This window comes from Fusarium poae (genome assembly GCF_019609905.1).
Source record: "Fusarium poae strain DAOMC 252244 chromosome Unknown contig_1, whole genome shotgun sequence".
NCBI lineage: Eukaryota > Fungi > Ascomycota > Sordariomycetes > Hypocreales > Nectriaceae > Fusarium > Fusarium poae.
The window spans coordinates 719635-747585 of record NW_025408659.1 but is presented as its reverse complement, the minus strand read 5'-3'; the positions used below and the strand labels follow the sequence as shown (position 1 = coordinate 747585).

At 48.8% G+C, this 27951-nt stretch overlaps 4 protein-coding genes across 4 annotated transcripts; 2 read left to right on the top strand and 2 right to left on the bottom strand.

Annotated features, from left to right (window-relative positions):
- Nucleotides 1-7126: 7126 nt before the first annotated feature.
- On the top strand, nt 7127-7864 carry FPOAC1_013016 (uncharacterized protein; the record flags this gene model as incomplete). Its single annotated transcript, XM_044857358.1, has 2 exons — nt 7127-7691; nt 7749-7864. 2 exons carry the CDS (start codon nt 7127-7129, stop codon nt 7862-7864), a joined length of 681 nt encoding a protein of 226 aa, XP_044701541.1.
- Nucleotides 7865-14240: 6376 nt separating this feature from the next.
- FPOAC1_013015 (uncharacterized protein) lies at nt 14241-16516 on the bottom strand (the record flags this gene model as incomplete). The annotated part of the gene is made up of 3 exons (XM_044857357.1): nt 14241-14565; nt 14616-15347; nt 15405-16516. 3 exons carry the CDS (start codon nt 16514-16516, stop codon nt 14241-14243), a joined length of 2169 nt encoding a protein of 722 aa, XP_044701540.1.
- A 1298-nt stretch (nt 16517-17814) lies between these two features.
- On the top strand, nt 17815-20485 carry FPOAC1_013014 (uncharacterized protein; the record flags this gene model as incomplete). The annotated part of the gene is made up of 3 exons (XM_044857356.1): nt 17815-18664; nt 18989-19588; nt 20406-20485. The coding sequence occupies 3 exons, from the start codon at nt 17815-17817 to the stop codon at nt 20483-20485; spliced, it is 1530 nt and encodes a 509-aa protein (XP_044701539.1).
- Nucleotides 20486-21358: 873 nt separating this feature from the next.
- On the bottom strand, nt 21359-22718 carry FPOAC1_013013 (uncharacterized protein; the record flags this gene model as incomplete). The annotated part of the gene is made up of 5 exons (XM_044857355.1): nt 21359-21803; nt 21860-22029; nt 22080-22147; nt 22211-22441; nt 22499-22718. The coding sequence occupies 5 exons, from the start codon at nt 22716-22718 to the stop codon at nt 21359-21361; spliced, it is 1134 nt and encodes a 377-aa protein (XP_044701538.1).
- Nucleotides 22719-27951: the final 5233 nt, after the last annotated feature.

The following is a 27951-nucleotide window of genomic DNA, read 5'->3' as shown; positions in this document are numbered from 1 at the left end:
AAAGACGCCGTAGTCTACTAGTGTGTCTGGCGACATAGTCAACAACGTCCGTATGCTATGTCACCTTTGACTCGGTTATATTGATAGACGACATAGTGTACGAAGATAGAAATAGGGGAGTGGCGGATCGTCGTACCGGACTCATGGCGATACACCCTTGTACCATAGTTTATAAACGAGGAACGGTCTAATTGAAGTAATTCTATATTGTGTAATTCTCCTTCCGGTTGTATTGTGTAACGGCTCCGTGTGCCAAGGCCAGCCGCAGTAGGAGGACGGGAAAACCTGACAACTGTCAGCACCACATCAGGCTATACCTATACTTAGCGGTCTTGCCACAATGGCAGAGGCTCCTAATAGTATATTGATGCGAGCGGTCTTGTCGTGATAAACTCCCCAATTCTCTATACACTCGACCCACACTCACGTCTCAGAAGGTCATAATTACTTCAAATTCGGCACGTGACTGGGCCCAGAAGAAAAACGAGGGGCAAGCACGAACAGGGATTGTCTTATATTGTGGTGCGTGACATGATTGGCAAACTGGCATCTAGGCTGGTAGGCTACGTAATGAAGACTAGTTAAGTACATGTGTAGATACACGTGGGGTTATGGAAATATGCCTCAGGCGAGGTAATCTAAAATGCGGCCCAAGCGACAAGAGGAATCCTTTCAGCGATAGCGGACTCAACGTCGGGTTCCCCGATACCTGGCTCTGCTGACAAGGCCCGCTTTGGTAATAGAGGCACCGTGGTATACGTTGACACTGATGGACGAAGATAATCGATTATGGCTCGGAGATCCTCGTCTTCGACCGTGAGAAAGGAAAGATTACTCTTAACGATCCATGGCATCACCATCCGTTGAAAATGGTCCCTGTCAAAGTTCTTGACGAAGGAGTTCGCCATGGCCTGCTCCCGCGGCTTTTCCGGATCGAGCGTCAAGGTATCAGCTATTGAGCGGTGCTGCTTCTCGACGCTTTCCGCTTTCAACTGCGTCGAAGACTTCGTCTTGCCCTCTGGCGCCCGAATATGATGTTCTTTGAATAGATGTTTGCTGGCATTTTGAAGACCAGTATGTGTGAAGTTCTTCGGCTGGGGGACTCGTTGGTGAATGCAGAGTTTGCATACCCATCTTCGCTCATGAGCCCGCTGGATATCATACCCGTAGTCCCAAGTCCAGGAGGTGTCCTTTGCGCGCTCGGAGAAGAGCCAGCCGCGGAAATGACGAAACAGACGTTCTTCCTGTAGCTGTTGGGCATCAGCTAGTAACGTTGATGGTGAAAGAATTGGTGGAGAGGTCTCAACGACTTTGTGTTCTAAAGGATCGGCCATTACGGGAGGTGTGAATGCGTCAAACAGATCGATGAAAATTTGGACCTGTACGGGAAATTACCCCAGGATATCCTCTATAACTACTGGGGGCCCGAAAATAAGTTAGGAAATACTAAAGTCTGTGTGGCCCTGCTAACCCTCACAAAAGACAGTACCTCCTAACAGGGTGGATCCAGATGTCCAAAACTGGATACCTTGTCCCACTTAGTGATGTCGTACAGGATGTACAACCGTGTTGTTGTACGTACGTACGTACAAAAAGAGAATGTACGTACGTGTACTGCGTACGTACGGCACGACCCATAATGTTCCCAACGAGGTAATTTATGGGCCATATCTTACAAGTACGGAGCTGTACAAAATCTCTGCCATTCTTTCCTCAATGAGGGTAGCGTCAAAAAGATGCCGCCTATCAAAGCTGACGCGGCCTTCGTTTGGCGACAGTTTATCGACCCTGGCCGGTCTAACTGCAAGAAAAGCAAGCGATACAGGTGCCGTCACTGCCAGAAGGAGTTTGCAGCGACCTCTGTTGGGAAGCCGAAAGAGCACCTCGCTACGTGTGACAAATGGCAAGCTAAGCAGCGACAAGAGCGTCAAGCTCGAGATAACGCCGGCTATCTTCCCTCATATTCTGAAGCTGTACAAAAGAAGATAACGGAGGTCGGAGTTCAGCATATCTCTCAGGACGAGAGCCGCAGTTTCGCCTATGATGCCGCCGCCGCTGTAATCGCCGGTGGTCGCCCCTTCAGCCTCTTCGAGAGCCGTCGTTGGCGTTATTTCTTCACTCGCATTAAGCCTGGCTGGAAGCCTCCTAGCCGTGCCGTTATCACGAGAATTCTCCCCGAGTTCTATCAGGAAATCCATGACGAGGTTTTCAAACGTATTGCTAGCTCGCAATGGTTCAACATCATATTTGACGCTTCCGATAATGTCTCGGGCCACAGGATCGTCAACATCTCGGTACAGGTACCAGACGGCCCGGCATTCTACTGGAAAACCCTTGACACGGGAGATGAACAGCACACGGCGGAGAACTGGGCGAGGTTGATATGGGGAGAAACGCAGCAACTGTGCGGCGGCGATCTTTCCAGAATCAATTCTATCTGTACAGATACCGAAAACACGATGCGCTCTGTACACGACCTACTAGGGAGATCCCCGGAGCTCTCACATGTCAACTTCTCTCTGTGCGATTCTCACGGCCTTCAGCTTCTGATTAAAGATATTCTTCTTCTTCTCTTCTTCGAGGATCTCTTTAATAACGTCAGCACCCTGCTTGTGTTCTTCTCCCTCCTCCGTTCTCGGGACCCTGTCAGAGACTGGTCTGTGCGAAAAGATGTACGGGATAAGTTGCGATCTCGAGATTGCCCCGTTCTCCTGCCCGAAGCGGTTCGAATCATCAAAGACAGCAGCTTCTGGCTGGAATTGGAGGCTGCGATCGCTGTGCTGAAACCGTTGAACGACTTTCAACACGCTTCTGAGGTTGACGGAGCGGGAATCGCACACGTCGTAAATCGCCGGCTGCAAATCAAAAGCAGATGGGCTAAGATGAGAGAGGCTGATCAGTTTCCTGGTATTCCATGGGACGATATTGATGCTATATTCAAAGCCAGGCTTGATAAGCAAACGTACGATATACATTGGATGGCCGATGCCCTTCGGCCCGATACAACAGGTCCAAATTCAAAACTTCCGCCTCGCGTCTTTGCACGCGTACAAGAGTATTTACAGAAACAGCTACAAAACGACGAGTACCACCGTGCCCTTTCCGAATTCACACACTTTTGAATGCGTACAGGCGGCCCGGACGGTTTATTCAATAAGCACAGCGCTGTATACGATGATGGCTTCAAGCCAGCAATGGCGTGGCAGTACCTCCTCAACCAGGGCTCAATCCTGGCTGGAGTAGCTGTGAAGGTAATGAACACGCTTGCAAACTCGGTACCTTCAGAACGAAGTTTCTCTGCTATCAGTTTCATACACACGAAAGCTCGAAATCGCCTTACGCCCGTACATGCGGACATGCAGGCCTTCATTTTTATGAATGACCGCGTATTAGACCGCCTTAAGGATCAGAAGTACGCGCATAAAAAGCGCTGGGCGGATCTTGAGGAGAAGGACTGGCTGGAACTTGAAGATTCGTACCTCGAGTTGTTTGTGAATGCGCAGGGCAAAGAGGTCTGGATGGATGGTGTGATGGCCTCTACTAATGGGGATTTCGAGTGGGAGGGTGTGTTACAGTCGACAGGTGATATATTGAGGGTTGGTACTGAAGTGCAATCAATGGTTGAAGACTAGCGTGACAGGAGATCAGGACCATACGAATTTTCGTACTCAACTATTGCCTTGCCTAAAAAGGAAGGATGAAATTTGTATGGTACAATTTTGTACGTACAGAAAAGTTGTACGTACGTACGTGTACAGAAAAATGCATCACTAAACACGATTGCATACCCTGACTTAACAGACCTCAAAGTCAGCCGTCATTGGGCATTGCGGTTCCTACGACGACACAAAAATATCAAGATAAAGAATTCCGAACCTCTCGAATACGCTCGTTCTAAAGAAACTACTCCTGAGTCAATCCGACGGTTCTACGATGATCTTGCGTAGACCGCATTAGACCTCTCGGTCGGCTCGAACCGATTATACAATATGGATGAACATGGCCTTCAGGAGCCCGATTCGAGATCCGGCAAAGTGCTTGGGGTTACCTCTACGAGTAAATCTATCGTCACTACGAGTGATAATAGGAATTGGGTGACGGTAATAGAGTCAGGAAATGTACAAGGAGTAGCTCTTCCACCTACTGTAGTATTTTCCGGAAATAACCTACAAGAACAGTGGTTTCCTGACGTTTTTCCTGACTGGGGATACGACGCAACGAAGAACGGCTGGGCTTCTCATGCTATATGTTTGAAGTGGCTGAGAGAGACTTTTCTACCAAAAACGAAGCCGGAAAACACAACGGATTGGCGAATTCTAATTGTTGATGGCTTTGCGGGTCATATATCAGTTCAATTCCGATTTCTTGCTTTATTTCATAGAGTACAAGTCATGTATTTGCATTCATCACATATCACGCAACCTTATGATGTAGGCGTATTTTCGCCGATGAAGGCGGCTTTTCGTCGCCTTGCAAGGAGGTTTGCCGGCATCAGAAGTAACAACGCATTAAGCAAGAAACGCTTCCTAAAAATCTATGAAAAAGCAAGAAATAAAGATCTTACGCCAGAGAATATTATCAGTGGTTTTCGCGGCGCAGGAATATAGCCAATTAATGTAGAAAACCCGCTTTCTAAGATCATCATATCAACCGAGCCACCAGGTACAAATCCCCTTCCTGCAACGCCTCAACACCAAAGAGTAATATCCCGGGATATACCGTATACGCCGGAGAACAAGATACAGCTATTGTAACAACTCAACACCATCAAAAATCGACAATCCGGGTATGAGAGAGATCTCCGTCGTCTGGGGATGAAGACGGCCAACAAGCTGGAAGAATTGGCCGCCAGAAACACCATAGAACAGAAGAAAACCGCATTTTTGGAGGCCGAGATAGAGTCACTGAAGCCACAGAAGCAACATAAGGTCGTTTGGGAGCCGCAGGCCCGTTACCCGACTGCTGAGGAGATACACGAGTCAAAGGAAGCTAAGTTAGAGAGATTGAGGAAGAAGCGCAAAAGGGACTAGGAAAAGTCAAAATCCCGGAAAAAGAACAACACCATCGTAATCCCTGACTAAAGCAGATTATAATGTTATTTTGCATCATATATTTTGTATGTAAATTGATAATAATATTATACTTTGAAGTTATCGTGATGATTTCGGTTGGTGCGCGAAAAGGGGTGGCGCGCGTAAAGTGGATACACCCCTACGGGTTATCTCACCACCTCTTTAGAGGTGGCGTCGTCTAGGCGCACAGGACCTGTGTGCTCGGGGCACAGACCCCCCCGTCAGCAGGCTAGGGGCACAACCCCCTGACTAAGCATTCATCATTTATGGGCGGCCAATACATGGGCACCCAGGTGCGCCGCCTGACTAGGCGTGGCACCAATACATAGCCTACAACAGGACGGTTAGGGCTACTTTGAAGAGCTGTTGCTGGACAGATAGGCGGGGGATGAGCTCAAAGATACAGCTGTAGCCTAACTGTGGGTTAACGGGTGATTAAAGTCTTGAACACATTATTTTGCGGTGAACACGATTCTATAGGTCCACGGAGCGTTGCAGAGTCGACACTGTCGACTCGACAGCATGAAAACTGATCCAAAGGCCGCCCTGTGAGGAGTAAGAGCACAGCACACATGTCAATTCAGCGCGCAAAACGACTTGATTATTAGATAGGAAGTGACTATATTCTTTGGTCCAGATACGTTTAATTCCAATGCAATATCATCTCCAGGTATCAATGACGGTGTTGTAGTTGAGTCGATGAAGCAAATGTCTTAACACAATCTCAGGTGTTAGTGCTGTTGTACCTGCCGTACGAGTCATAAAGGCCGGCTGAGGCTTTAGTGCTTTGTCAAAGTGTGGGGAATTTTGAGCCAATAATATTGCGTGCCCTAGGGGGGATGCCCAAGGTTATTTGGGCACCTAGGTGCCCATGTATTGGCCGCCCATAAATGATGAATGCTTAGTCAGGGGGGGCTGTGCCCCGAGCACACAGGTCCTGTGCGCCTAGACGACGCCTTTAGAGGTGGGGGCGTATTGATTACTCAACCCACCGGATATGTTGATTGATTGTTTTCTCAAGTTGTCTCTTGTGCGGGGTATTCCATTCCGCAGAGTTAAAGTATGCAGCTAGATTACTAAGGCAGTTGTTTCCTGAGGCCGTGAAGATCATGCCTACCCTGCGACAGAGGGGTTGATTCGATTCCCCTCCTTTTCTGGATACAAGAATCTAACATCAACTAGACCCGCTCGAAGCGACGCTAGGGACGGGCCGCGATTTAATGTTTCCTGATCATTCTCTAAATCTTGTAGCCGTAACGATAACTAGCGTGTTGTTGTTATGTTTGGCCAAAGTTTAAACTCCCTATAGTGCGTCTAAAACTTTAGACACGCTATATGCTCGATATATCCCTCATGCAATGCATGTCAGTCATCAAATTGATCGATAATTGACGATATGCCAAGTTGTCTCGATGTTCCTGCGCTTGCTTCGGCTCGCACTAAAAACTGATTGGTGGAGTCCTCCTACGAATAATTGGTTGCAAGTCCCATGCCTACAAAAACTGCACCTTGAAGGCAAAGCTGAACTTACCCCGCCCGACTACTTCCTTCCGGATCCCTCCCATAATCTACACTCCGGAGCGAACAGATATCTGTTACATCAGCAAAGATCCCGCCCGAGAGCTATTCATATCAGTTCCTCATTCCTCTGAGTACTTTGATAACCTACACTAAAATATGAGGAAACTCTGTCACTGGCGAAGAAGCCGATCAGCAACTCCTATCCAGCAACGAGAAACAGAGAGTGAACCCGCAAATCTCAACCTTGCACCGTCGGTTGGGCAATCCAGCTCTCTCGAACAGACTTCGGCGCTTCTATTTCCAGACGGTGTCGAGGTCTTAATCAACCCCCGGATGCCGACGTCGACATCTGTTTCGTTCATGGTTTGACAGGCAACCGCACCAGCACCTGGACGGCACGTGGGCAACCTGCACCTTGGCCGAAGACGCTCCTTCCATCCGAACTACCCAAAGCCTGCATACTCACGTATGGGTACAATGCATATGTAGTGTCAAAGTCGGTAGCATCTTCCCATAGACTCATCAATCATGCCATGAATCTTCTTACCGATCTCACAAACGACCGTCGACGTCGCAACGCCTCGGGCCGTCCCCTCATCTTCGTCGCCCATGGCCTAGGCGGCCTTATCTGCAAAGAAGCCATTCTGCTCTCTCACAATAACCCGAACCGCTCCCGTCAAGACTTCTTCACGCAAATCAAGGGCGTCGTCTTCATGGGCACACCCCACAAGGGCTCGTGGATTGCGAATTGGTCCAGAATACCTGCCACGGCTCTTGGGCTGGTCAAGTCTACCAACAAATCACTTCTCGAGGTGCTGGAAACCAACAGCCAATATCTAGAGTCAATCCATGGCAGATTCATAACCATGATGCGGGAGCAACGTGAGGCGGGAAGGCAACTCGAGGTCGCTTGCTTCTTCGAGGAGCTACCTCTGTCTACAGTTGGCAAAGTTGTGTCAAAGGAATCAGCCACATTCGAGGGATACGATCCAATCACTATCCATGCAAATCATAGAGATATGGTTAAGTTTGGGTCTGTGGAAGAGAATGGTTTCAAAAGAGTCGTCGGAGAACTCACAGCATGGAAACCGGAAACCGGTAAGAGCAGCGGGTGAGCTTATTCACACAAGACTGTCGCTGAAGCAGCACTTCCAGGTCTAGCAACACTCCAACCGGAGAGCAGCGCTCGGATGGGTAACTGCTCTGTGAGGCGAAAGCATTCAACGACTGGTCAGTACACCGAGGCCGTCCACCACTCCCCCACCTTCTAATTCAAGCTTGAAAAGAGCCTAGGTCGCATTATCTGCCATTCTCGAGAAACAAGAACTTCGTAGGACGCGAAGGCGTCATCGCTGAGCTTCAGCGACTTCTTTTTACCGATCTCGATAGCCGACGAGCCGCACTTATTGGGTTGGGCGGTGTAGGCAAGACCCAGGTCGCCCTTCAACTTGCACATCTTGTGAAGAATGACAGCCAAAGTCACCAGCACTGCTCCGTCATCTGGATGCCAGCACTGAGCATGGCAAGTTTTGAGCAAGCCTGTACTAGAATGGCCAATGTATTACCATCCACCACCCCTCTTTCGCCACCACCCCTCTTTCGCCAGGCAAAATAAAAAAAGTTCCACCAAAACTCATCAACTTCACTTACACGAAAGTCAGCCTAAATATATAGCTACTCAAGAGAAATTACCTCTATTGATCATAAAAATGATTGGATGTGATGATTCTGACCTTATAAGGCTGTGCAGGGTACGTGATCTATGCGTGCTGTGCTATGGAAATGTCGTTAGTTTGATCGCCAAATTCCTCACCGCTCTTTGCCTTGTTTTTTGGTCTTTGTCTTTGACAACGACATGAAAATGCTTAGGTCAAGACTTCGATGGAAATACACAGAGGACGACGTGGCAGAGGCCATATTGGACGTTACTGACAATGGCTTTTCACCCCTTCAAGCCGCTCATAGACGGGGAGTGCCCCGAAGGACCCTAATCGACAGACTTCACGGCCGCGGGGCCGTGAAAGAGCAGATCCACCCTCATCGACGGTTGTCCAAGAGACAAGAGGATAGGCTGGCTTTCTGGATTCTCCGCCAGGAGTCCTTGGGCTATGCTCCGTCCCATAGTCAAATCCGCGCTTGTGTCATGGGCTTGTTGAGACAGCAGGGCGAACATCCCAACTTGGGACGCAACTGGGTGATCAAGTTTATCAATCGCCGCGCAGATCTAAAGACCAAGATGGGTAGACGTCAAGAAGCTAAAAGGTTCGACTCTTTTACCCCTAAAGCGGTTCATTGGTACTTTGATATCCGGGATGGCCAGTATGGCTGGATCAAGCCTGAAAACACCGTCAACGTTGATGAAGGGGGTATTATGACTGGTTTCGGCAAGTATTCACCTCTACTACTTGTCTGTGCTTGCATTTTGACTGACTAATTCTCTTCATTCAGGCCTAGATAGCTTAGTTGTTGGAAGCGCGGACCCGAAGCGCAAGGCGTTTCTCAAAGGACCACAAACTCGAAATTGGACTTCATTCATCGAAGCTGTCACTGCTGACGGCCGCGCTTTAGTTCCTGGCATAATCTTCAAGGGAAAAGAACTGCAGAAACAATGGTTTCTTGAGGAGTTCAAGCAGATAGCAGACTGGTATTACATAACATCGCCCAACGGGTGGACTGATGACCACATAGGCATTGAATGGCTTGAAAGAGTTTATCTACCCCAGACTACACCTGCTGACGAGTCAGACGCTAGACTGATCATTTTAGATGGTCATGGAAGCCATGCAACAGTATGTTCTCCATTTTCCCCACCTCAAGATTAGTGCTGAGTGATGGAAGGATGAATGGATGGCTACGTGCTTTTTGAACAACGTTTATTGCTGCTATCTACCAGCACACTGCTCTCATGGACTCCAGCCACTGGACAATGGAGTATTCAACGCATTGAAGTCTGCATATCGACGAGAGTTGGAAAGGTTCGCTTCGTTGACTGATTCCGCTCCGATGGACAAGGTCAATTTCATCAGGGCCTACGCCAAAGCTCGCCGAGTTGGAATGACTAAGAAGAACATACTGTCAGGCTGGAGGGTCACTGGAAACTGGCCAATTTCACGTGCGAAAGCGTTACGGCACCCTGAAATCCAACAAGATAGGCCAAACGGCAGCCCAAGAGTGACTCCTGAACCCAGGCCGTATCTTGGCTCGGACGATACGCCACAGACGAGCCGTCAAATTCGTGATCTTGGGTTGAACAAGACACCAAAGACGCGGAGACGATACAACGTGATAGCCAAGGGCTTTGAAGCTCACCAGCAGACAGTAGCGGCGCATACGCAGAGGATTGCCAGCCTAGAGGAAGAATTGGCTCGGCTGAAAAGAGGAAAGAAGAGGAAGGCGGTGCCGAATCCTAACAAACGTTTCATGACTCTTGGAGAGACTCTAGCTGGTAAAGAGTCCATACCAGAAGGGGCGACTCGTTATACGCCTATCGGGGTGGAATTTATCTCTTCAAGCGAGCAAGAGTCAGCATCGGAGGCTGGCTCGGTCATAGAAGTCAGAGAGGAAAACATACCCCACCAACCAACCAGGCGGTCGCAGCGGATAGTGAAAAAAACCAGAGTACAATAGATTGATCTACTTATGACTCATTAAATGAATGATTTTACGCATTTCTGTCAATTTGGTCAAATTCTGTGTAAGTGAAGTTGGTGAGTTTTGGTGGAGCTTTTTTTATTTTGCCTGGCGAAAGAGGGGTGGTGGCGAAAGAGGGGTTGTGGATGGTAGGCATTGAGCGTGGTGGCGGGGAGGATCCAAAAGAAACATTCCGGGATTACCTAAGCTCAGAAGAGGCGGGAAAGTGGTTTCTTATCATCGACAATGCCGACAACATAGAGACTCTACATGGGAAGGCTCAGGGGTCAGGAGGAATCGTCGAGTTCGTTCCAGATTGTGAGCACGGATATGTTTTATTCACGACGCGATCCCGTGAAGTCGCCGATAGCGTTGCGCAGACGAATGTCCTTCGGCTATCTGGGATGGACGAGCGGGATGCTAGAGCCCTCCTTCGAAGTTCTTTAATTGAGAAAGATCAAATGCAGAATACCGTTCTGGTCGACAAGCTGCTGCGTACGCTCGCGTACCTACCGCTCGCAATCACGCAAGCATCGGCATACATGAGAATCAACCAACTCGCAATCGAGGAGTATCTCCAGCTACTTCAAAACACATCCCAGGATATGGCGGAATTGCTAAGCGTTGGATTCCGCGATGGCACACACTACGGAAGCGCCCAAGGTGCAGTTGTGACAACCTGGATTGTGTCCTTCAACCAAATCCGCGCTCTACATGGAGAGGCCGAGAAGCTGCTTTCATTCTCAGCTTGTATAGAGCCGAAAGCGATACCTCAGACCTTACTGCCCCGTTTTGGCTCTGAACAAAGCATGGCACGCGCTATCGGCACACTGTGCGGGTATAGCTTCTTGAGTAAACGAGGAGATGGTGACACGTTCGATATGCATAGTCTCGTACATCTGGCACTTTCGCGATCTTATGGCGTACGCAAACAGTGCCATCGTGGATTCGGGAAGTCTTCCCACCCATAGCACGATTTGCGAATGGATTGTTCGGACCTTTAGTCGCCATAAAGGCGTCGTGACGGAATTACTTGGCCGTTCTCTCAGCCGCATTAATATCTCCTTTGATGCGTGGTCGTCTCGCAGGTTTACCTCTCTGCTCGGCCTCACCGTGCACTTTCTTGATGATGAAGGGAAGTTCCGTACATTTCTCCTAGGCTTGCCACGGATTGAAGGTCGCCACGGCGGCGAAAACCTTGCCGACCGCGTTAGCGAGATACTACATGAATACGGGATCGAGGAGCGCACTGGGTACTTTGTCACAGATAACGCGGGCAGCAACGACACGTGTCTTGAAGATCTGGGTATTGAATTGGGTTTCAAGAAGCAGCATCGTCGGCTTCGTTGTTGTGGTCACATCATTAATCTCGTCGCTAGATCCATTCTTTTCGGCACGGACGTCGACGCATTTGAAGAGGATTGTCAAGCCGACAAGGAAATCCAAGATGAGGTCCAACTCTGGAGATCAAAGGGTCCTGTAGGCAAACTGCACAATATTATTCACTGGGTGCAAAGGTCCGGCCAGCGCATTGAGAAGCTGCACAAGCTCCAGTCTATTGAGAACACCGCCTTAAGCCTCGAGGACAAAACAACCTACGACGTCATCACCGACAACGCTACTCGCTGGAACTCGTCTGAAGCCATGATGGAGCGGGGCTACCTGCTTCGGAACGCACTCGATTCTCTGGTCCAAGCGGAGGTAACAGAATGGAACCAGTACGTGGCCAGGAGGACACAGAACGGGATAAAACCGATGCCGAAGAAGAGCCGCAAGAAACCTGCGATTGTTGACGATAAGATGGCCGCTGAGGACTGGTCAATAATTGCAGAGTATCTGGCAATCCTAAAACCATTAAAGATTGCGACTAAGCGCCTAGAAGGCCGACCTCAAGAAGGCAAATTTGGCGCGATTTGGGAGGTTCTACTAACGATGGAGTGGCTTTTGAAGCATCTGGAAGAGGCTAAGTTACAACATGAACGAGACGAGGAACCGCACCTACGGATTGGCTGCAACCTCGGCTGGATGAAACTGGACCAATACTACACCCTTACCGAGGATAGCCCTGCCTACCTCGCGGCGCTTGTCCTCCATCCCGCATTTCGCTGGTCGACTGTCGAGTCGCAGTGGGCTGACCATCCGGGCTGGTTAATCAGAGGAAAGATAGCAGTGCAAGAGCTATGGGAGGAGTATCGAAACCTCTCCGTCGAGCAGGATGCGCTACCGGAACAGCCGACTATTGCAAGGAAGACAACGGACCTGGATGACTTTATGGTCTCGATCAGGAAGCTCAGTACTCAGCCTGCGCCTTCGACGTCTGCCATGCGCGATGAGTATGCAGAGTGGGTGGCCACAACCGATCCAGGCGATTGTTTAGTGGATGACCCGATTCAATACTGGCTTCTCCGAAGGCGCCAGTATCCACGTCTGTCGCGGATGGCAATTGATCTCTTTTCAGTCCCGGCCATGTCATCCGAGCCAGAGCGGATATTCAGCCTCGCCGGGAAAATGGTCACGGCTCAGAGAGGGCGTCTCAAAGCGGATCTCATAGGAGCTGCTCAATGTATATCGTCTTGGGAGAAAAGTGGGGTTATCCAGATATCCAAATAAGATCCAAATCGATCCAAATCAAATCAAATCAAATCAAATCAAATCGCCAATTTTAATATCCAAATCAAATCAAATTAGGCCCCCGATTTGATTTGATTTATTTGTTTGCAAGCCTGACTGAGCGGTTGCGAAGTGTCACGTCTCTTAATAGTGAATAGTGCGGGTAAGGCGTATTCAGGTAAAGGAGTTTTGTTGATAGCTGGTGAGCTAAGTTCTATCTAGTGCTAAATGAATGTATATATACTTGGTGGAGTCGCGTAGTTCTGTTAGGATCACTGGGTGATTCTGATAATCGCCAGTGATTCCTGAGAGTAGCTGGTGATCGTGAGTCCGTGGCGGTGATCCCATATGGATGCTTATTGGCCAGTGCCTGGACTACGTGGTGACTCTGTCTAATAGGTGCAAAAAGTGGAGTACACGTGATGTAATAACGGGGATCGTAATAACTGTAGCGTGCACTTTAGTGCGTAAGCTGAAATCAGGGCCTGCGTGAAAGGAGGGGGTGTGGAAGGAAGTAAGGCCAAGGTGGATTGACTACCGTTATTGCAACCGGGACCGTTATAACGGTGGTAAGGACATAACGGACGCAGATACCGTGAGAAACATCGAGGCCGGTTTTTTGGAGTTGTCTCAGGTTGATCGATCACGTGCCATCTGAAGCCCGGATTAACATCAGTAAAAGCTCAAAATTTTCGATCCCCCTTCCTTTCAGGGTTTAGACTGTTATTAGTCAGAAAGTCCTAGATTTAGAGTTCAAAGTCCTAGATGAACTCATCTGGAGATATAAACTCGAGAACTCTCATCTCAAAAATGAATTTATTCCGCCTGGGAGGATACGCCTCATAGGGCCCACAACGTTGACCTCTTTTATTCTGCTGTATGCCGTGCGTGCAGAGTAGGCTTATCTCTTATTCCGGCCAAATCATGTCAGCAATCGTCGCCCCGATTGGCCAGCGCGCGTTAGACATGGGAGATCCCCGGATTTTCCAACACGGGCGGGGTGTGAGGATCAATGTAATCGGATGGACGGTTTGTCCGTTTCCAGAAGGCGCACATTCATATTTATAGAGAGAGAAAAAGATTCAACATTCATTCTAAGTACTTTGGCGCGAAATTACCTTGATAAGAAAGAGAAGGAAAGAAAATAGCAAGTCCCATGCGATGACCCCTTGATCCGTTCTCCATTTGGCGGAAACAGAAGATCCTTCATTCAAAGCAATGGCACTCCTTCGTGGTCTCTTCTGGCGCGTATGAGTCAGTTTCTAAAATGCCATGTCGTGACGATGATTATGATAAGATGATAATGAGAGTCATCAGGACTGATCTTCAAGTCCCGGTGGGAAGTATCTTCCTTCGACCCTATCGTTGCCGGTGCGATGAGTTCATCTGTAAATGGCGAGGAATGGATCATAGATGCCTTTGGTCGCCCGTTTGATGAGGCATCTGAGGCTGCACAGCCATGGGGACAGGCCTTGGCGTATGGTAGCCAGGTGCGCTTGTGCCGCTTGAGAAGCTCGAGTTGGCCCGAGGATCATGATCATAGCCGAAAAGATCTCTCTCCAGGCCTTCAAGGATATGCATGTCCGTTCGAAGTGCGCTCGTCGCTGTTGCCGACTGTCGCAAAAACTGGATCGTCTTGTGGAACAGTGTTCGGAGGAGTTCCTCATCCACATAAGTGTGAAGAATTGGGTCACGGAATGCAGCTGATAAGATTAACAGGTTGCCCCATTGCCTACATGTGGTCAGTTGAGGTGGAGGCAGTTGGTGGGGAAAGGGAATTACGCATGAGCTGTGCCGAAAACATTGGTGATAATCGGCCTCTTGTCTCCAAGACCATGGAAGGCACGCGTGCTCTCGATAAGCGCCTTGATGCCCTTTTCTGCCAACTCGACAACTTGAGTATCGATGTAGCCATGCGTCCTGGTTTTGGGGCGAATGGCAGGTGCAGTGATATTGTGTCGAAACTCGGAGCTGACGCTGGGAAAGTTGGGGCTCGATGCATGGTTCTTGATGGAGTGCGAGAACTGCAGAATTTGTCGGATGAATGGGCGATAAGCAATCACCTGGGCTCCCCAGTACTTTGCTCGCAATCTTGCCGCTAGAATATCATCTGCGGGTGGATCATCCTCTCTGAATGCGAAACTAACAGGGACCCAATGCATGCCCAAGACAACATCAGAAACAACGCCAACATTTCCGAACTTATCCTTGCCTGGTTTGGCCGGATCCTCAGGGACGTAGAACATTCGGTGGATTCTGTTGAGATGAGGTCGTAGATATAGCTGTCCTGAATAGCTGTCCAGGATACGCTGGTCGAAACCTTCCAAGCGACTCATGTTGGGGTGCGGCATGTCATCTTCGTACGAAAGCAGTCCTGATGGAGGGAGTTGAAGCTCCGCAATAAGATCACCTTCTAACTGCAGGCAAGTCCAGAATGTGAGAGCAAGTTGGTTGTACTTGGTTTCCTGAATAAATTCGTTGTTGCGCTTGATTCGTCTCATTTTGTCCAAGCTCCTGGCATCTTGTTAGTCACATCATCACCTGTGTTTTATTGAAGATCATAATACCCACGGTCGCATAATGACCTGCAGCTTGTGGCTGGCCGTGTGAATGAAAGCAAAACTTTCCATTGGTCTACCCAACTGGCCATGATATAACCCAGCAAAGATGTTGGCGTACACGTCCTCCATGTTGTTGTATGCGACAATGTGGTTGCCAAGGATATCCGTAGCATATGCAAAGTACTCTAAACCAGGAATCACCTCACAGTTTTTCTTAGGGATGTGACCAGCGCCGGAAGCACCCACGCTACGGATTGATGGGCAGTTGCCAGGGTTCTCGCCCGCTTCCGCCTTTGGTGAGGGCAAACCTGATAAGTGCGATTGCGATGAATATGCTGGGCCAGAGCATCGATTGGCCCTTGGTGAGATGGCTCCATTGCGAATGACCGGGCTGTCATGAGAAGGATGCTCTGTAGGATGGACGACATCGGGCACATTCCCGCGGTGAAGACAAACTTTACCCAAAGCCAGAACTGTGAGAACTAGAGCGGTGCGGATGGACCGATCTGGTTGACCAGTGCGAGATGGCGCGGGTGGTGGTGGCTCGGAGCCATCCGACCCCGGCGATCGTTTTCTCTTTGAGCCTGCAACTTTTTCCGTCTGCGAGCCTCCTCCAACGGCCAAGGTGGGCTTTGATGTTTGTGGTTTTGCTGGACGCGGCTGTGATGCTGGGAGGTTATCCAGAAAGTACCTGACCCAATTGTCTAAAAGCTTGGGCTCAATGATAGGGTGCATATTGAGAATGTTTTTCTTGAAACTTTCCACATACGTCCACACTTTCGGCTCAGAGAAATCGGGATTGCCATCAACCAAAACGCCTCCCTTGTATTCCACTTGATCAGGAGGGCTGAGACCACCAAGCTGGCTCCAATCAACCGCTGGTGGAGGAGATGCGATATCGGATGAATCGTCCGCCATGTCCAAGTTACCATGGTCGGTCGGTTCTCGAACTTGTCGCGATGGGCGAGCATCTTCACCTCGCCCATAAACCATCAGAACACCTCTGTTTTGTTCTTGACTGATAGGGTATTCGCTGATGTGTCGGACACCTTCGCGCTCAACGTGGTGTTTTGTAAGCTCCCGAATGGAAGGCCATTCCAAGAGCAGGCCTGCTAAAGCCATATGGTTGAAGTAGGTAGGGGCAGAGATGAGGCGAGAGAGGTGAGAATTGAAGGAAGAAAAGCTATAGTGTAAGGTGGTTAGTTCTGATATCAACATGTTATTCCTCTGGGACATAGTCTACTTATGTATTTCAGCGATGCCATCTAATTTCTAATTCTTCGTCACTGTAAGCGCCCTGCTTGACCGCAGATGTATGAGGGCGGGCAAACTTACAATTAACAAACAACACAGCCTCCCTACGCTAATGAATTTGCACTGACCAATTGGAGATCATAATGGTCAGTGCTCTACCACGCGGGAGGTGATACCGTTCTGTCCGTCATCTCGTCGTAGTGGGACGTCGCAAGGCAATTACTACACCGGCGTGACAAAATGGCTACACCGGCGTCATTCTTACACAGGCGTCGCTTTTATGGCTTCTGATTCGTTCTTTCTTTCCTTCGACCCACAGCGGTGAAGGCAGCTCCCTTAACAAGTCCTGGCTTTTGGTAAAGAACCAATCGGGTCAACCAGTTCTAAAGCGAACATCACAACAAGATTTAGTCTTCACTGCAAAACCAGGCCAATTCAAGTATGCCCTAGAGGGCAGCTATCTATCTCGCTATCCTCTAACTACTATCGAAGGACGTACCTCCTCGGTCAAAGCCATTATGGCCACGGACGGGAGTATATGTAGCTGTTGTTTCAAAAATTCGTTCTCGCTGTTGTGAAAAGTTTTTCGATCCTCCCTGGATGAGGAAAAGAAGCCTCTCTAGATGCTGAACAAGTGCTGGAGTATCACGTGCAAGCAAGCAGGGATGCTTAAGATTACGCGCCAAGGCAAACTCTTCAAGGGACAGATTTTGACACAACTCAAGATCAGATACCGAATTTACATGAATGAACCAAAAACACGTAATGTCTAACAGAATCCACGAGTGGATTCACTACGTGGATTGGGTGGTGTGGCTTTCAACCCTGGCGAGGATCAACAGTTACTTGACCATGCGATCAGTGCTCAACGCTCGAGCAAGTCAAGGTGGTGGGAGCTAGGGTCAGGCAGCGATTCACGGGAGCGAGGGTCGGGCAGCGATTCACGAGTGAATCCATTTGAAGACCGGGCTGAAGTCCATTCCGCCCCCCTGTGTCTCGCCCGCGTAAGCGCAAGCGAGCTTCCGGGAAAGAGAGATAAGTAGACGAGGTCTCATGGCAATAACGTGTTGATGGACTCGCCACCTTGCACTGCAGCTTTTCTTCTACCCACTCCCTTTTCTTTCTTCAGTTCTCACCTCTCTCGCCTCATCTCTGCTCCTACTATCATGTCGGGCGCCGCCGAACCTCACCCTGCGGCTGCAGCAAAGGTTTTGCCTTCTCGCATCACCTCCGACTTAGATAATGGATATGAGGCATCTTCCTCTCATGCTCAAGACCGGTGGCGTCCCTCCGTTTCTCACAGCTCCCCCGGCTACCGTGTGAAGGGGCCACAAGAACTCATGTTGGAGCAGTTACGGGATCCCCATCACCGTCAACGCCTCGTTCGAAAGCCTACGCCAAGCAAAGCCGTTCATTTCGAGCTACACGACCAAGTACAGCATTTCTTACCAACTAATCCACCGGTTACTGTGAAGCCTGGGCCACAGCTTATGAGAGGAGTCCATGGGGACTCTACTCGCAAGCCCCCGAGCCCAATAGCTTCACTTCATATTATACGATCTCCACCAAACCGGTGGGAAGTTATCTGTTCAACTACAGTCTCCAAGATCACCGAGAACACGACCGTGAAGCTGGAGAGACTATGGGTATCCGCTGACGAAAGTTCCTTCTTGGGGTCTGTCGCAGTAGCCAATCTCGCGCAAGAGAAATCAGTCACTTGCAGGTTTACGTTTGATCATTGGGAAACAATTTCTGAAGTTCGTGCCCATTACGCAGGTAGCTTGCCAGTTACAAGTCACCATGCTGAGCTTGACCGGTTCTTGTTCACGCTGAAGCTCCCAAATGTAGCCCTGGTTCGTCCTGGAATCAATACTTTCCACTGCTGCATCAGATACATCGTCAATGGCCAAGAGTTCTGGGACAATAACAATGGCCTCGATTATCAAGTTAGCTTCAGAAGGAAGGAACCATCCAAGGATATGAAAACAATCCCTTATGGGGCATCCACACTACAGAGTGATGTCTTAGTATAGGTAGTTCCGAGTGTTCAATAGAGGAAGTGATATAAATGTGACAGAGTATTTATGTGTAAGATGCCTAACGTGCTTGATAAGCGAGTTGACCAGACAAGCGAGTTGACTAAAAATCTTAACTATCTAAATAAAAATCGCCATAAAACCACCACAAACAGGCTGGCGCATCATTCATTAATAGTGATTGAGTTAGTGCTGAATGATCAATAATGATCACTATCAATCATTTCATTGACGCCATGCCCGAAATAATGATCATTGCATTGGAGAGACGGCAATGAAATGACAATAATGAAATGAAAGACAGGGGACCCCCTGCGTAACGTGCTTGAGTACTGGTACCTGTGGGTGCTAGCAGAATTAGCCAAGGAGAAGGTTCCTATACTTACGAGTAACATTCGTCTTTCATTCAGCCCCTTTTCTTTCGACAACCTTCGCTCTTCACACTTCACTGAACGACTGACGGCCATGGCCCCGATTCCGGAGGCCCGAGCGGATCGGACGCCGGAGCCTGCTCAGTGTCGGACAAATATCAACTTCGCATGGGTCAAGTTGAACAAATACTACAGCGCCATTGACCAGTCTCCTGTCTACTATGCCGCAACTGTCCTCCACCCGGCGATTCGGTGGGACTTCCTTCATAGGGCTTATCGAGAGAGGCCGGATTGGATCGGAAAAGCTCAGCAACTCATTGACGGCCTCTGGCAGGAGTACAAGCAATTGCCGGTCCAATTTGAACGGGGCAACTATGACCAGCTACGTCCAATCAAGAGGGCCAAGGAAGTAGAAGATTCGTTCTCTTCGTACCTGGACAGTTTCAAGTCAACGACCACAGCGCGGTTGGAGGGCAATGAGGGTGACGAGCTCGACCGGTGGCTACAGCTCGCCGGTCCTATTGAGAAAGACTGTGACCCATTTTTATATTGGTTTAACAAGAGGTTTGAATACCCACGTCTTACACGGATGGCTATAGACATCCTCTCTGTGCCTCCAATGGCGGCGGAGTGCGAGAGGGTATTCTCTTCCTGTGGGAACATGGTGTCGGCCAAACGCTGCCGGCTGCAGGCGGAAACAGTTGTCGTAACGCAAACCGTGAGGTCGTCCTGGTTAAAGGCGGGTTTGCTGGACGATTATGACGGATTGCTCAAGGATGTGGTGGCAAAAGAATGAGTCCAGACTTAATCGCGCTCACTATGGCCGGGATGTTTCGTTCATTGAATCATTTCAATCACTATCATTTCAATCACTATCATTTCATTCCTTGCCCCTCAATGATCATTATCATTGTGGTCCTGCTTAATCAGCAGCCATTTCATTTCATTATCCCCTTCATAGTGATTGATAGTGATTGATGCGCCACTCTGACAAAAAAAAATTATTCTCCTTACAGGGCTCCGAGACATTGTTGTCTGTTTTCCATTCTTTTTCTCAGTTCAGCGAAGGAATAGCCAGGAAACATCGTCGGATGGATGCAAAATGGATGCAGCTTGTCGTTAACGACGTGGCTAGACAAGGGTGACCCCTGTGTCGCACAGACATATATTATGATATGAGCCGATCAGCTATCCATCAGAGATTTTACGAGCGGCTTCGTGATGCAAATGCCGCCGGCGTTTATCGCCGCCCCTTAGAGGAAATGCCGTTCCTTTCAAGCGACGGCGTTGAGTTTAAACTCAGCAATAATAATAATCAGAAACCCTCTGGTGGCGATAACCTCATTACAGGGGATTCTGATGACTCTGATTTCAACGAGTCCTTCCTCATCACAACCTTCCTCATCACAACCTTCTTCATATCAAGATAACGGCTCAGCATACTACAGAATCATGAATATATTGCAGCAGCGAAATCACACGCAATAAGAGATTATCATCACTTCCCCTTTCCCTCGAAAGATCAGGCGTTGGAGCGGCTTGTAAGGAGGAAAAGAAGCAAGCTCGACAGCCCCCCCCCCCGTCAATCCACACCCTTAGCGGCCACTTTACACTGCAACACCACGAGAAATACATATCATGAGATAAAGAGTTTTTGATTATAGCTTCAATATACTTCAATTCAATTATCACAGCAATTTCTAATTGATTGCGACAAATTTGGAATTGTAGGCAAGCAATTTGCTAATTTCCTCACCAAATCTCGCCCACTCGAAGAGTGGGGCTCCTTTTCAGTCAGATCCACGGGTAAGGCCTGCCCGCTACTGTCAAGAGGCAATTTCACCCCAGGTGTTAGATATTAAGGTGAATTGTGTGTATTGCTTCATCCTCTCGAAATCGAAGGACTATTGAGACCTTATATCTTCGGCTGGTTCCTTCTAGGACTTGAGTCCTAGAAAGTCCTAGATGAAAGTCCTAGATGAAAGTCCTAGATGAAAGTCCTATGATCTAAGTTTAGGATTTCAAACTTTAATCCTAAACCTTAATCTTAAAGCTGAGGGTGAACCCTCCAACATTCAACACCAGGACTAACATCCCAATATAAATAATATATTGCCAATATGGACATCCACATATTATATTGCCGCAATATCATAATCTTCATATCATATTGTCAGAATATAAGAATGTCCATACCATATGGGTTATATTGCAATATACTACTTTATTGTCATATTATTAGCAACACTGTCTGTTCTCTCCCCACAATTGGGTTCACAATTGGGTTGGTCGCAAGCCCAACCTCAATTGGCCTGAGACCTGAGGGGAAAGAAACCATCCGGCATGGGTTCAATGTGCCAGACCTTGGGGGCGTCCTTGTTGAAAGCATCAGACCACTCCCGTCTTAGATCCACAGGGAGGTTCCATCCCAATTCGTTGTCGCGAAGTCTCATGCGTACCAAATGACGACGCTCCGAAGCAGCTTCACCATTGACGAAACCTCCACGGCGATGCAAGACTGTGAGGTTGTTGATGAAGTGCATGTCGCCTGGCTGTGTGCTGATCTCCAATTGAGTCGCCTTGGCAATATTCTCGATGGAGTCCAGAGCTTCCATTTGGCGTGGAGTAACGGGGAGGAGATTGCTGGAGCGTGGGTGAACCGCATTCCCTGTCAGGGCTACTCTCCCAAAATTCATCATCACTCTCCCATCATGGTGGAAGAGGACAGGGCGGCACTGGAAGCGGGGCCTATCCCAGCAGGAAGTCAGTTGATCTGCTCTTCATATATGATTGACATAACTTACAGGGCAAACGGCCAGTCGGAGCGAGACAATGTGCGGATCATGTCAGGGCGACTGGCGGCAAGGACATTATAGACGGTGTAGGCCGATGCGATGATGCATTTGCCTCCTGAGACGGCTGTGTTTCGAGTGAGCCAGCTCACGATGTCGCCAGCTTCCTCGTTGTGAAAAGTCTGGAATGCAAGTTAGCGTGATTGTGTTGGTGGCAGGTGCATGTACTAACAATGGGGGAGGTGGAATGGCGATGGTGGCCAGCCTTGAGATTGGAAGAATTGTCGGCAACGATATGAACTGAAAAGAGTCAATAAACGTCAAGGATAAAAGAATGGTAGCCTTCAAGCCGAGAATACTTACCAAGCATGTTGCCTTTTCGGTCCTGGCGGCCGTGACAGCTGGCGATGTACGACTGAATACCGAGATATAGGACCGTCAGATCCTCGACTGAGTAGTTCTGTGGGTCCAGACCACGAATGACACCGAAGCCCTTGCCTTGATGAATGTCTTGGCGAACTTGATCCAGTCGGGATCCCAAAGTAGGAAGGGGGAAATTGTCCCGGGAGACACAATCCCCATCGAGACCCAACGCTGTTTAGTGTAAGCCACATCCCGGACGCCACAAAAGGGGAGGCTCAAGGAACATACTTTTGAAGGACTGTAGAGCCTTTTCAGCTTCCTGTACATCCAACTCGCTCAAAGTTAAGATGTACTCTGATTCGTGTTTGAACTGAGAACCGGACCATGCCATAGGCACATTGACTGTTTTGGGCCATCCTTCGGGAATCCCAGTCGGTGTATCTACCGCGCGGGTGGCACAAGGAGCTAGTTCAGCGGCCCGGCCAGGCATAGGCATGAGACATGCCATGATGGTGGTTCCTGAGGGGGTGATTGCTACTGGTTCTCTGTGGAGGACGTCTCAGCACTGAGCTGTTTGTGTAAGCCAGACTGTTCCACAGGTAAGGGAATAAGTTGTGTAGATGATCAGGGAATGGGAACGGGCTGATGTCTGGCTAGTGTGTAAGACAAGAGGCAGAATGAAAGTTGATATCAAAGATGATGGATAACGGGGGCTACAGTAGGTATGGATGGATTATACCTAAGAAAGATGGATAAGAAAAGATTTAGGAATGGAACTGGAGAGCGAGGTGCCTGTTTAAATGTCTTGGTCGGGCATGGGTTCGATGTGCCAGGAAGGAGATGATCACATAAAAAAGGAACGTTGAAACTATCGTGGCAAGTGCAAGAAGTGGCGTTGGAGGCCCGTAACTTAGCAAACAACTAAGCTCTGGACTCGACCCAAAGGCCAGGCCAGGCCAGGTAGGACTCTACTTACAGGGCTCTGAGACATTGTTGTCTATTTTCTTTTCTTTTTCTCAGTTCAGCGAAGGAATGGCCAGGAACGAGTTGACAAAGGAGTAAATTCAAGTGGATCTTCGTATAGAGAAACACAACTTGCCCGATGAGAAAACGTTTCCTTCAGCGCTGTGTTTTGAGGCTCAGCCCCACATTGCGGGCGCTTATTCAAGTAATGGCTCTTGTGGGCGTTTATCGTGCCCGCATCGTGAACAAAGCCGCGGATTTGACCGTGTACAATTAAGATTCCACTAAATATTTTAGTCACTGTTTGTTTATAGTACAGAGTAGCAAATGATACCGTTACACCAAAACATAATAGCCCATGAAATAACCCTTGCCAACTAATAAATGGAGATGTAATATGATCTGAGCTTAATGTGATGGAGTTTCCCGTGCCCGAATCTGCCGTGTGGTAGATCATGAACAGGGGGAAGAGTGCGAGGCGAGGCGAAGCGAGCATTGAAGTTAGTCTCCGCCAGGTGCACTGATCCCAGGTTTAGCTGGAAACTCTTCCTCCAGTTGGTTTGCGGTGCATGGGGTGGCAGAAAAAAACGGGCAGCAGGGGTCCGCCAAAGAAAAAAAAGAGTCTTCGCCGACATCATCCCACAGTCACACACAGCCCGGCATCTAGGTTCCTTGACCCCCTGGTCTTGTTTAGCCTCCTCCGACTGTCAACTCGGCAGGGTCGGTTCGTCAACTGGCTCCAAATCTACCTGCGTCTGGCCCGCCCAAGCCCGCCCACCCCCAGCAGACCGTCTTTTGTGCCTTGGGGTTGGAGGCTGTCGGTCCCAGATTTGCGCTCGACTTGAAGTCGACATCATACTTGCCCAAGAATCGATCCGTTCTCTCACCAATTTTGCGCCATTCTTCCCTCAATCCCCAGCTCTCCCACAGTCCCGAGAGCGTGCCTTTGCATCGCTCACGCTGCCCTTGCTTCTCACTGTGCAATACAATTCGTTTCGTTACCAGCCTCGCGTCTGTGCTCCCCCACCGCTGTCCGCCTCTCAGGTATCAAAAGAGCTTGTCGAATCTCCATCTCGTCTCTGCCCAACTGCTGATCCTACCGCGTCACCGGGGCCCGGGCTGGCTGGAAGGATCTACTCGTCATCTCGTTTCTCTCTTCCTGTCTCTCTACCTCTCTCAAACCTCATTCACTTCTCGCTGAGGGGTACGGTACTTCGTACACATACATGCCATCATACCCAGTCGTTTCAGACACGCCTACCCCCATGCTTTCCTGGTCTCTCAACCTCTCTTGCTAAAGGGCCCAATTATCACCCGCCCCTCCAGCTTCCAAAGCAATTGGAAGCTTAACTTCACTCCCCTGGTATATCCGGTCTGCACTAGGAGAATGCGTCCTGGATGTTTCCGCAGACGCCGCAAACACGATATTCTATTAAGCCTGTAAAGAAAGAGAGTAGTAAAACGCATGCACAAGCCAGAATTAATTTCTTGTGACTCCATGGTCATGAGATTAGTATTCATAAGCGTGTTAAAGGGATGTTTGAATTAGTATAATACTAATACAAGTCTATTACGCCCGGTAGGCCAACACCCAATGGGCTCTGAAGCTAAAGGTACATACACTTCGCTAGTTATTGCCTTATTCTCGTCAAGCCCATGAGAATCTAGTCTTGTTCTTTCCAGTCTAGTCACCGCTCTTCCCGACCCTCCTAGATGTTAGTAGTAGCAAGCCAACTTGAAGCCCATTTCCCCCAAGTGTTCAGTTTCCTATCTTCGGCGGCTGAAGCGATGCCTGCTGTTGACCGTTTGAGGGCGTCGGGAGTTATCGGTTAGTGTTGATAAAATGTTGCTATTGTAGGTCGTTCCTGTCATCTCTGTTCCAGGCGACCTGTGGCGATCGCGAACCTGACTGTAGCCCGTACCGCATCCATGTTCGGCGCCCATTTCTGACCGTCTGATGCTGCCTTACCTCCTAGGTGAAAGGAGAGGTTACCGCGTTTCTCATTCGTACACTGAAACATCTCTTTACGTTGTGATGTCCATTTCACGCATCGAAAGAGGAAATGCTATACCGTTTCTTTTGCACGCCCACACGGGCACTCATCCGACGGTGCTGCCCTGATCTGATATAGATAACCATTCAACCGCGCTATTCCGGTTCTAAGTTGTGCCAGCACGCTGGCCTCTTTCCATGATAATTGATCGTACAGCGGGCGGGTATGCTTACCAGGCAAAGCCGAGTCGGCCTTTATAGAATGCCTGCCAACTCCATCTGGTAGCTTCTTCTCCATTCGTAGATCTCCCCTCGTTCGATTGAGAATTGTGGTCTTCGCTTTGGTGAACCCTCTCTGCGGCGTCATGCACGGCTCCGTTGCACAACGGGCTGATACCTTGGCTGTCTTCTGAATTTTGAGCTGGCTGTCGGGCGGTAGCCAGATGAGGTTGACTCTACAGTGGCCGTGCAAAAATCCCGACACATTTCCCGCCCAACCCCGCACTTCGCGACAACAACAATACGACTCTATATCTTCAACGCGTTATTTTCCTATGAAATCATGCCTCGCTATAGGCAAAATACACATCATTCGCCTCACAAAAGAACGAGGTTTATAACGATGTATGAATCAGGTCGTTCTGTCCAGTCAATTGCAGACAACGCGGGTTTATCGCGACACGCGATCTACGGAGTCATCCGGAGGTACAGACACCAACAGTCCGCCAAAGACAAAAAACGCTCAGGGCGCCCACCAATTTTGTCCGATCGGGACAAATCGCATATCAAAATACTCATTGATCGTGACGCTTTCATCTAGTACTATGAAATCATTGAAGGAACAGGGTTGTCTTGTCACAGAAGCACAATTCGTCGCTGGTTGATCCGGGAAGGGATACAACACAGGCACGCTCTTCGTCAACCATTTCTAAGTGAAAAAAAAAACGCTGGAATTTGCAAGAACTTCTGTGATAGATATCGCCATGAAGATGAGGCTTTCTGGTATAGCTGGTGGTTTTCAGATGAATGCTCAATCGACCGTACAGACGGCGATTACACCAAGTGTGTCACGGGCGGGTCTCGGTAGTACAGGTGAACGGGTTATCAAGCGAGACGGCCCCTTCCTTTCAGGGTTTAGGCTGTTATTAGTCAGAAAGTCCTAGATTTAGGGCGGCCAATACATGGGCACCTAGGTGCCCAAATAAAGTTGCGCACCCAGGTGCGCCGCCTGACTAGGCGTGGCACCAATACATAGCCTACAACAGGACGGTTAGGGCTACTTTGGAGAGCTGTTGCTGGACAGATAGGCGGGGGATGAGCTCAAAGATACAGCTGTAGCCTAACTGTGGGTTAACGGGTGATTAAAGTCTTGAACACATTATTTTGCGGTGAACACGATTCTATAGGTCCACGGAGCGTTGCAGAGTCGACACTGTCGACTCGACAGCATGAAAACTGATCCAAAGGCCGCCCTGTGAGGAGTAAGAGCACAGCACACATGTCAATTCAGCGCGCAAAACGACTTGATTATTAGATAGGAAGTGACTATATTCTTTGGTCCAGATACGTTTAATTCCAATGCAATATCATCTCCAGGTATCAATGACGGTGTTGTAGTTGAGTCGATGAAGCAAATGTCTTAACACAATCTCAGGTGTTAGTGCTGTTGTACCTGCCGTACGAGTCATGAAGGCCGGCTGAGGCTTTAGTGCTTTGTCAAAGTGTGGGGAATTTTGAGCCAATAATATTGCGTGCCCTAGGGGGGGATGCCCAAGGTTATTTGGGCACCTAGTCAGGGGGGGCTGTGCCCCGAGCACACAGGTCCTGTGCGCCTAGACGACGCCGGGTCGTAACACTTACTTTAGGTAATAAAGCAAATTCTGCGGGATTTTGCCTTGCCCTAGTGGGTATTATAGCTTATTAGAGGTTTATACTATCATATTTATTTACCAGCCTAGGTATAAGGATGAATTATTTTTGGTATTAATTTTAAAGCCATAATTATCTATATAGATGGCATTAACATCTTCTTATAAACATATTAATAATAGTGTTTGACTTAGGCTACCTCTGAAATCTAGGCGTATACTATTGGCGGTTATAAAATTAAGTCCTTGGCAGCTGAAGATACCTTGATTATTGATGGTGTGATAGGTGTTTAATGGGGATTTACCTTGTGTGAGCTGCGGGGTTAAGTAAGGTAGTGTTACGACCAACAGGTCCTTATGCACGCGGAATAAGCACCCCACTTTTCGCTCCAATCATCAACTACCTACCCTGTAGAAGTCGAATGCACGCCATTCGACTTGCATATTGTCAAGCGCACGCCATTCGACTTGCATATTGTCGAACCGACCTCGTTCGATTTGCATACCTCCAAGTATATATACATTCTCTTAGCACTAGATAGAACTTAGCTCACTAGCTATCAGCAAAACTTCTTTACCTGAATACGCCTTACCCGCACTATTCATTATTAAGAGACGTGACACTTCGCTACCGCTCAGTGACAACGCCCTACGCATCTGCCAACATAAACCTAGTACGGACTAGTTTATCCCTTGGGAATCACAACCGTCACAGGTAGGCTGTCTTAATCCAGATGAAGGTGTAGCACTCGTGCGATCTAGGCCAACAAATAAAGTGAGGCGAGCGGCAAAAGGTGGATGGCGAAATCTAAGAGTATATGCATGGGCCAATTAAATGTTACTTTTAGTTGTACTTAAATCTCATTATTATTAGATTTAGGAGGTTGGCGCTGACACTAGGGTCCTTACTTAGCTGC